Here is a 10,844-nt window from a genome sequence, read left to right as displayed (position 1 = left end):
CTCTTAGTTGTATGTTTAGTTTGACAGTAAACCTCAACTGGGAGTGGCAATAAACAGCTTGAAGACTCTTTTTTAATAGAATTGTTGACTATCTGCAAAACTGCAATGTGTTGTGAAGTTCACTGCCACTTAGCTAGCGCTCGTAACTAAAATCTTTGCTTATAACACAAGGCATAAAATACGTCCAAATGAGTTTGTATTTCGAAAAACTTGTCTGATCACTTCTAAATTGAGGTACCACTCACTGTATGTATAAAAAGACGTAATTCTGAGAAACTCTTTTTTTTCCCCCGAAGTTGTATTTACAAATATTATTTCTTAATATAAAGGGTTGCAAATGGATGGAAACTTTCATGTAAATTTCTGGAGTTTGGGGGGAAATTTAAATTGGCATTTAAGATCGGAAATTTTGGAAATATTCTAAATCGGAAACTTCCAAAGGGAATTTATGAGAATGAACTGGGAATTAAGGGTAACTTAATGTAAAGTTATCAAATTCAAGATCGATTTTTAAAAATAGTTTCGTCATAAGTAGACATTTTTGCAAAATAAATAACTTTCCTTTCCCACATACAAAGATATTACATTACCTTAATTTCTCAAATGTTTTCACCTTACGAAGAAATGTTTGCTCGCAAAACAAAACAAAAAAATTCACCACATTTTGCAATCCTAATAATATAGAAAGAAAAATTTTTCCTCCAGAAAATGGATGGATGTCATTTTAATCCTTTATTATTGAAAGTTAATAGCTCAGTGAGGTCTTTGAATGGAGGGAAGTGGTGTCATCTGGTGGAAACATTAAAACTAGAACGCCTGTAGTCCATAATTGATTGCATTAGTTTGCTGATCAAACCAGTACGAATGCACTCTGGCAAGAGAAAGTAAAAAAGGGGGAATGTTGCTGCATGCGTTGAATGGTTGGAAAGTGGCGCCATCTGGGGGAGAAATGAAAAAAATAAAACTAGAGTCTTCAAAGCCTCTTTTAAGATGGCTGGTCAGATATTGCCTTCAGGGACAGCCTGAAATGAATACAAACCAACCGATCATTTCTTGCATTAATATGGCAAAATCTTGATGTTGTTACAGTGCAACCAAACTCACATCCTTGTTTTGTTTCTAAATACAATAAATATGGTTGAAGTGCTGAAAACGTGCAAAGACTGAAAACAAAATAGTACTGAATTGTCTCTCTTGGCTGGACTTTTTTTTTGAGGGGGGGGGGGCTAAAAAGTAACCCCAACGTCAGCGGCTGGTGCATTTCTCGCATGACGCCCTCCCCCACCATATAAGCATTTAAACAAAGCAAACATTTGCTTTGTTTAAACAATTTTTAACACAATCCATTGCATTTATTAACTGCAGTTCAGTTGTGTTTCTGCCTCACAGTTCTGAGGACCGGGGTTCAATCGCCTGTGTGGAGTTTGCATGTTCTCCCTGTGCCTGCGTGGGTTTTCTCCGGGCACTCCGGTTTCCTCCCACATCCCAAAAACATGCATGAATTGGAGACTCTAAATTGCCCGTAGGTGTGAATGTGACTGTGAATGGTTGTTTGTTTGTATGTGCCTTGCGATTGGCTGGCAACTAGTTCAGGGTGTACCCCGCCTCCTGCCCGAAGATAGCTGGGATAGGCTCCAGCACGCACGCGACCCTAGTGAGGAGAAGCGGATCATTTTATTTTCCTATATTTAAGAACCACGGCTTTAAAGCATCTTTTCAGCCTTCAAGGACAGCCTGAAGCCATAACTATGAATCTTATCTAAGCATTAGTATAGCATATTTTGATGTAGATATTGAAGTATTTATATATAAACTTGAAAGAGAAAGCAGGACGTGTTGTTTTTATGTATGAAGTGATTGACAGGCTGTCTACTTATGTCTGCAAGCATCATTTTAGCTAGCTGGTCTGGTGTTACCTTTAGGGAAGACAGCCTGAAACCAAAACTATCGATCAAATTAATCTAAACATTAATATGGCATATTTTAACATGATTTGGTATACCTAATGAAGTTCGAAAAGTCAACGTAGGAAGTGGGACATGTTCTGAAGTCAATCCCTTGTCTTCGCAGTCTCTTTTAAAATGGCTGATCATGTTGCCTTCAATGACAGCCTGAAACCATAGCTTTCGATGAATCTGAACTGTAATATGGTAGATTTTTTTGCCACATTTTATGTAGCTAACGAGCTGTATAGAAATTAAGTCCAAAAACTCTAAGGAACGTGTTGCCTTTACATGTAAATTGACTGACGTATGTAATTAACGTGGCCACTTAAACGCGAAAAAACTCGTCGCAATTAGTCTTTGAATGCAGCCCGCGCCATTAAAGAGGCTTGAAACGGTGGCGAGGATCAATCGATAAGACACATTTGACCCACAAACGTTGAGTTTACGTGGGGAATAAAGCGTCCGCCATTCAAATGAATAAAAAAAAAAAATTACCGCTGTTTTTTTTTTATTTGTTATTTGTTACCCGTCGGCGTGTGGGTGCGACGATATATGGGGGTCCGGGGATGCTGCGCTGACGGGAGCCCTATTTTGAGAGGCGGAGCTCGACGGCGGACTTCCTGGCTAGTGGGCAGGCAGCAGTACGGAGCGGGGAGGCCGCCTACTGGAGGCGAGCTCCAGGGACTCCTGGTAGCAAGTGCGAGATACTGCAAGATGTGCTATCGATCACACACTAAGTAATCTAGGGCCCGTATCGCCGATATCAATAGTGATCTCTCATTCTGAAAGTGTTCTGGGGGATTGCTATTTTGAATTCTTACTTTGTTAATGCATGTATTCATTTTACATGATTATTCAGGTGATTATGACTTTTAAAATTGTGGACAGATTTTGTGCAAAGTTTATTGCTAAATTGAAAATACTTTATTCATATTAAAAGAAATGTGTGCAGAAACAATAGAGCAGAACAATTCTTCCTATACATTGTCATTATTGTATTGTATTGTATAAAATTATCACTTGAGACAAAATTAAGACATTATTTTTACAATTTATTTTTAAAATAAAATTTCTGCATTTTATTTTCTGGATTTTTTTCAAACACTTCACCATCAAAATGATCATAGAATGAATTGTAAAACCTTTTTTTGTACTAAGTTTTTGGGTAAATAGCACATTTAATTTTCCTAATAAATATACTACACTATAATAAATACCATACAAAAAAAGTCATTTTATTTCCTTCAGTTTTCCGTTAATGATTAACTAAAAATTATAAAACAATACAAAATACAATCAAAGTGTAAGTACAATTGAGTTTAAAGAAATATTGATCTATATTTGATGAAACCGCAGCAGAGCATACAAGAAACTAACTGAAAGTATCTCTTCATGCAAACAAGACAATCTTAAAATCTCTTGAATCATTATCGCTCTGAAAATCTTAGATAGGAACAAACAGCAGTATCACCATTGTTATATACTTCACAGTTATGAGATGCTACATTTTTCAAATATGATTGGGTTCGCATATGTACAACAGGCCTGGTCCTGAAAATTACACTACCACACCTCTACCCCTTAAATCCTTACAGGTGCATTTGAACTCTGAACAGATAAACAGAACAAGGACAGCCTCTAGATTGCAGTGTAGTATCCCACTATATATAAAACTGCCTTCAGACAATCAGTATTCTCATATATAAATCCATAAAAGATTGGAACAAACTAAGCGAAGACCATCGTATATGATACAAACTTTTCCAAAGAAAGACAAGAAAATTATGTTAAGACAGACGAGTTGTCTTTGCTCAGGGCATACTACACTCCACTCTATAGGGCACATTTACAGTTATAGTAAAACTACCCTACTGAAAATAAAAATAGCCTCTAACAATGCTCTTGAGATTTTACTCATGAGGACCTGGATGGACTAGTGCGAGCAACAGGTTTGTAAGTGCAAGAGTCAATACTTTGCAGGGTGAACTAAGAAATCTAATGCACAAAATTATCTGCCGGATAAGTGACTCAAACAATGCGACCACTCTGTACTTGTAAAACAAGGTTTAGTGCTACACGATACCAGTCCCATCTGGAGACACTGGTACCGCTGTCTCTAGACAAACTTTCTCTTTTATTTCTTTGGTTCTTTCTCCTTTATTGTATTTGTCCCAAATTTACTCCTTTTTTTCTGTCCAAGATGTACAACCCCAATTCCAAGGAAGTTGGGACGTTGTGTTAAACATAAATAAAAACAGAATACCATTGTATTCTGTTTATTTGTGTATTTGCAAATCCTGTTCAGCCTATATTTAATTGAATACACTACAAAGACAAGATATTTAATGCTCAAGATGATAAACTTTATTGTTTTTAGAAAATAATCATTAACTTTTTTTTTATGGCTGCAACACGTTTCAAAAAAGTTGGGACAGGGTCATGTTTACCACTGTGTTACATCACCTTTTCTTTTAACAACATTCAATAAACGTTTGGGAACTGAGGACACCAATTGTTGAAGCTTTGTAGGTGGAATTCTTTCCCATTCTTGCTTCAGCTGTTCAACAGTTCGGGGTCTCCATTGTCGTATTTTACGCTTCATAATGCGCCACACGTTTTCAATGGGAGACAGGTCTGGACTGCAGGCAGGCCAGTCTAGTACCCGCACTCTTTTACTACGAAGTCACATAGTTGTAACACGTGCAGAATGTGGTTTGGCATTGTCTTGCTGCAATAAGGAGGAGCGTCCATGAAAAAGACGTTACTTGGATGGCAGCATGTTTCTCCAAAACCTGTATGTACCTTTCAGCATTAATGGTGCCTTCACAGATGTGTAAGTTACCCATGCCATTGGCACTAACACAGCCCCATACCATCACAGATGCTGGCTTTTTAACTTTGCATCTATAACAGTCCGGAGGACATGATGTCCACAATTTCCAAAAGCAATTTGAAATGTGAACTTGTTGGACCACAGAACACTTTTCTACTTTGCATCAGTCCATCTTAGATGAACTCGGGCCCAGAGAAGCCGGCGGCGTTTCTGGGTGTTGTTGATAAATGGCTTTTGCTTTGCATAGCTGCGATTGGCTGGCAACCAGTTCAGGGTGTACCTCGCCTCCTGCCCGATGATAGCTGGGATAGGCTCCAGCACTCCCGCGACCCTTGTGAGGAGAAGCGGCTCAGAAAACGGATAGATGGATGCTTTGCATAGTCGAGTTTCAAGTTGCACTTACGGATGTAGCGCCAAACTGTATTTACTGACATTGGTTTTCTGAAGTGTTCCTGAGCCTGTGGGGTGATAACCTTTACACATTGATGTCGGTTTTTGATGCAGTGCCGTCTGAGGGATCGAAGGTCACGGGCATTCTATGTTGGTTTTTGGCCTCGCCGCTTACATGCAGTGATTTCTCCAGATTCTCTGAACCTTTTGACGATATTATGGACCATAGATGATGAAATCCCTAAATTCCTTGCAATTGTACGTTGAGGAACATTGTCCTTAAACTGTTTGACTATTTTCTCACGCACTTGTTCACAAAGAGGTGAACCTCGCCACATCATTTGCTTGTGAATGACTGAGCAATTCAGGGAAGCTCCTTTTATACCCAATCACGGCACCCACCTGTTCCCAATTAGCCTGTTCGCCTGTGGGATTTTCCAAACAGGTGTTTGATGAGCATTGCTCAACTTTCTCAGTCTGTTTTGCCACCTGTCCCAACTTTTTTGGAATGCATTGCAGCCATAAAATTCTAAGAGGATGATTTGCTAAAAACAATCAAGTTGCTCAGTTTGAACATTAAATGTCTTGTCTTTGTAGTGTATTCAATTAAATATAGGTTGAACATGATTAGCAAGTCATTGTATTCAGTTTTTATTTACGTTTAACACAACGTCCCAACTTCATTGGAATTGGGGTTGTATTATCTGAGGTTATCGACGGTAGCAGACCTTTTTCACGTATTTAATGTCATTATTATCATTATTGTGTTTTAGCTTTTTTATTTGATTTATGTTAATCACTTTGTTTCAGCTGTGGTGTTTTTTAAATCTGTTCTAAGAACTGAGTCTCCTACGATGTATTTTTTATGATTATCTTGGTGTATCTGTATATTTGTACCTTGTTCTTTCTAGTATAGTATCTCAATAAATTCGATCATTTTAGGAAGCAGGGACAGGCAACAAATAGTATTTTTCTGGTGTTCAAGGTAATTTATATTAACCTTTTCAGTAAAAAAATTTCAATTAAATATACAATCAGATCAATGTGAAGGAAACTTTGCCAGTTAAAAAATATTTTATCGTTAATTTTAAAAAATATTTTACCATTAATTAAAAAAAAAAAACAACATAATTTGATCACATCTTAATCATGTGCAACCAAAAAAAATTTCTTTTTCAGTGTAGTAGCCCTTGGCATTGATCAGTACCTACATAGCTCTGTTTCCAAAAGGTTGGTAAGTGCATCACTCCCGCTAGTGTGATATTGCTTCATTATTGTTTATTTGCTTTTATTTAGTCATTAAACAATGCCAAATAATCAACAATAATTGGTCGATAAATGGCAATCTGAAAAAATATTTTGCAATAAACTTGAATGCTAAATATTTGTTCCCGATTACTCTATTCTCAAAAGTATTTCCTACCAATCCTATTCGAAGTCCAGGCATCGAAGACAAGATACACAATATGAAACAACACGGTGCAAACATACAGACACACCAGAAAAAATGTAAAAAAATATATTCATATTCAAAAGCATCTTATTCAACTTCCTTTTGAGAGAACAACCACAGCTGAAGAGGATTGCTGTACATAAATAAAAGTAGAAAATGAAACACTTTAATAATATAATGTCATTAATGACGATCAATACATGAAAACATAATTCCTTTTTTGGGGGGTCGATACTCACACTGGTCCCCGTCAATATCAACAGCAACGTTGCTATCGACGTTTTGGCTCGATCCGCCCACCATCGCCTCCTAGCTTACTTTGTGCGGGCTCGCTCACTCACATTGTGTGTGCGCGCACGCCAGCAGCACGTTGGTGGCTTCCCCCCCCCCTCATCTCGCCTCAACTTTACGCCCATTGAGTCGCGCTCTCTTGTCTCTGTTGAGAACAAAAACCCCATTCTTGTTCTTCTTTGCGCCACTCGCGACCAAACATGTCGGCCTCGGCGGCGAAAGTGAGTAAAAAGGAGCTCAACTCGAACCACGATGGAGCGGACGAGACCTCCGGTAAGTAAGCGCCATGGCGGCCTCCTTGTTTCACCGCCATTTTCCCCCTCACTTTCTTCCCCTCAACGCATTTTCGACGCGTGGCCTCGTTCCGCTTTTATTCGCACGGCTCGACATTTAGTCTCATTGCCTTGCGGTTTGTTTCTCGTTCGACCTTTTCGCGTCCGCTCGTTCACATTGTAGCTCGTTTTGTTAGCTTAGCGTGCTGTTGTCGGGCACGGGGGAAGCCATGTTACTTAGCTTCCCCCCTCCGCTCCTCCATTTATTAGCACCTCTAGCTCGCATTGTAGCCTCACGAGTTGTGATTGCGCGCGTTAACTTTCATGTGAATCGCATTTTTAGCCCATTGTGACGTTCAGCAAGCGCAAGAATAAGTCATCTCTTTCATATTTTGCGCGTGTGCTAGCGTGTTGTTGTTGTAGCGGTTACCTAACGCTATTCCGACGACGTTTTTGTTGCGTTTAAAGGCAATTTGGAAAAATACGCAAATCGCGTTGTGTTACCGCTTAGCAAAATGGGTGCTTAAACTTTAATTTTGTTTTTTTTGGGGGGGGCTGCTGGCTAGCACGCACTAGAATAGTCTAGTCGTGTGTCCCACATTTAAACCACGCGGCCTCTGAGGCGGCCAGCAGCCGGCAGGAAACAACGAGCCACAAATCGCGTGATTGGCCGTGAACGCAACCCTAGACTCCCATGTGCCATCACTGCGATAGACGTTTAATCTTTATTTACAGTTGATTCCAACCTTGTTTAACTATACCAAATGAATATAATAGCTCTTCAAAGACCCCCTGCCTTTTATCAATTTTTACTTCTTTGGCAAAATATAGAATTTTTCTAACATTGTATTTTCCCCATCCAACAGAGAAAGAGCAGCAAGAAGCTATTGAACACATTGATGAAGTTCAAAATGAAATTGACAGGTAATTTCATCATTGAGCAGACTTTGTCTCGCACTGATACAATTTCCCCGTCATTTTGTTCTCGATCAGCAGAAATTAGTATATGCAGGGTTTATTGGAAACGCTTTAATTTCAACCCAGATTTTGTATTGCTGTATTACACACACAAAATTGCTCTCTGGGTATGTACACAAAACTAAGTTTTAAAAAATGAAATTAAGAATTCAAGCAAATGACAATCTACTCGCCACACCAAAAATTAATAGTGTGTACATTTCATAGGGGAACAGCTTGAATTATAACTTTCAAAGATTTAATGTCGTTATTTGTTGTATTTTTCTACCAAATTTCTTAATTTTTTACTTTTGTAAAAGCGAGAAAACAAAAACATCTAGCCAAAACTTCATTTTAGAGTTGAGTCATAGAGAAGTGTTAAAGCACATTTGAATTTAATCATTACTGATGAATGAACTGTTATAAAGTGTACTTTTAATCATTCGCTGCAAGCTCTCCCAGTTAACATGGATATTTGACTTCAAATGCTGTCAATGGCAGGGAATGAGTTCAATCATTTGCCAACTTCAAGCTTGGAATTTAAAAGTTATGGTATATGTATATCGTACTAAATAGTCACGAGTAAGGTTTGGTAAGAAAGCAAATGATTATTCTAACCAACATATTAGTTATCACTAAAGTCGAAGCGAAGACCTATTTTTACATTCGACAAGAAATAAGTGTACTTTTCAAAAGAGAACACCCCCTGACTCGGGTGAGTCAAATCATGACTGGGAAATTGATAGAAAGTTAACTGACATTTGTTAGAAAAGCTAAAATTAGAATTTCATCAGTGAAATATAATGTAATTTTTCGAACATTCAGTGTTGAAAAAAAAATAAAATTTCAAGCACGTGAGGTAAATCACAGAAATTTTTTTTAGAAAGTGGAATAATTTGTCAAGTATTGAATTGTTTTTTTAATTGATAATTTTAATGTTCTTTTGAGCAGGTTGAACGAGCAGGCCAGTGAAGAGATCCTGAAAGTAGAACAGAAATACAACAAACTCCGCCAGCCGTTCTTTCAGAAGAGATCGGAATTGATCGCCAAAATCCCCAACTTTTGGGTCACCACATTTGTCAACCATCCACAAGGTTTTGACCCGAGTCACGTGACCAGGCAGCCTCCTGCTGCGACCGTAATGTTTATTCACTCCATCTTCATTTTGTCTCCGAAAGTATCTGCCCTGTTGGGGGAGGAGGATGAAGAGGCGCTTCACTACCTGAGCCGAGTGGAGGTGACAGAGTTTGAAGACATAAAGTCAGGTTACAGAATAGATTTTGTGAGTACATTGGAACACGTATTCTTACTTCACACAAAATGGAGGCGCTATTAACGCCGCTCTCTTTTCTTGCAGTATTTTGACGAAAACCCGTACTTTGAAAACAAAGTCCTTTCCAAAGAATTCCACCTGAACGAGAGCGGCGACCCGTCTTCAAAGTCGACAGAAATCAAATGGAAATCGGGAAAGGTAAGTACCAAAAAGTCGATACCCAGTTTTGTCAGAAATGTCATTAGATTTCACTGTCATAATAATAATAATAATAAACAATAATACACCAGTAAATCACTTTTAGGAACAAATGGCCTGTGTTTACACCCCCCCCCCAGGACCTGACCAAGCGCTCCAGCCAGACACAGAACAAAGCGGGCCGCAAGAGGCAACATGAAGAGCCAGAGAGCTTCTTCACCTGGTTCGCTGACCACGGCGATGCCGGTGCCGACGAGCTGGGTGAAGTCATCAAGGATGACATCTGGCCAAACCCGCTGCAGTACTACCTGGTATGTGCAAACCAGCCAACATTTTTTTTAAAAGTGCTTAAAAAAAGAAAAAGGAATGGGTGTTAAACAGTGTTGTTGGTAGGTCCCAGACATGGACGACGAGGAAGGTGAAGGCGAGGAGGATGAAGAGGACGAGGAAGGCCTGGAGGACATCGACGAGGAGGGTGACGAGGATGGAGAAGATGATGACGATGACGATGGAGAAGATGGAGAGGTAAGAATCTGTCATTTATTTAGCATTTTTGTTGCTTCTGAAAGCTAATTTGATTTTCTATGCAGGACGACGAGGGAGAAGATGACTGAGAAGACCGGCCGCGCCCTCCTCACCTTTCTAATTCCCCATTTGCTTTATCAAGTCATGCTCGGGAGCAAAGGTTTATTTTTGCTGTTAATTTTTTTGTTTTTGTTGTTTTAAGTCCATGCGTGTGCTTCATTTTTGACATCCTGAAGCCTCCCTCTTCTCCTTCACCCGCGGTTTCCGTTTCTCTTTAAGAAAAAGGCCGACGGCACTTTTTCCCACCCCAATTGTGAGTATACGTACGTACACAACCCCCTGGGTTCATCTCTCTTGTTGAAGATATTACATAATAAATAATTAAAAAGTCAAATAAAAATAGAATTGTGTAGAATTTGAAGACACTTCCCACAGATGTACTCCTGTTTCCAGGTGTGGTGAGAAGAAGCCATGGTGTAGTCACCTTAGCACTAGCAGACCTCATCTTGTTTTTTATTTTGCATTTTTGAAGGCTTTTTTTTGTTTTGTTTTACCCCAACAGCTCATTCCTTTCATGTTAAGAGGGAGGGGGGAGGCATGTTGGTTACTAGTATGGGAGGGAGGGGAGTTAAGTGGACTGGGGGGGCAAGAGAGTGGTTATTTTGAAACCATTTCTATGGGACTTTTTTTTTTGTTTGTTTTCATT

General features: G+C 39.1%; 1 protein-coding gene across 1 annotated transcript; it reads left to right on the top strand.

Moving 5' to 3' along the window:
• Positions 1 to 6,959: 6,959 nt before the first annotated feature.
• On the top strand, positions 6,960 to 10,766 carry seta (SET nuclear proto-oncogene a). The gene is made up of 8 exons (XM_061672676.1): positions 6,960 to 7,186; positions 8,052 to 8,109; positions 9,094 to 9,236; positions 9,321 to 9,424; positions 9,500 to 9,613; positions 9,754 to 9,924; positions 10,007 to 10,138; positions 10,204 to 10,766. Exons 1-8 carry the CDS (start codon positions 7,114 to 7,116, stop codon positions 10,225 to 10,227), a joined length of 819 nt encoding a protein of 272 aa, XP_061528660.1. The 5' UTR covers positions 6,960 to 7,113; the 3' UTR covers positions 10,228 to 10,766.
• The last annotated feature ends 78 nt before the right edge of the window (positions 10,767 to 10,844 follow it).

This window comes from Phycodurus eques, chromosome 3 (assembly GCF_024500275.1).
Source record: "Phycodurus eques isolate BA_2022a chromosome 3, UOR_Pequ_1.1, whole genome shotgun sequence".
In the NCBI taxonomy this organism is placed as follows: Eukaryota; Metazoa; Chordata; class Actinopteri; order Syngnathiformes; family Syngnathidae; genus Phycodurus; species Phycodurus eques.
Note: the sequence above shows the minus strand (reverse complement) of the source record. Positions and strands in the feature narration are given on the sequence as shown.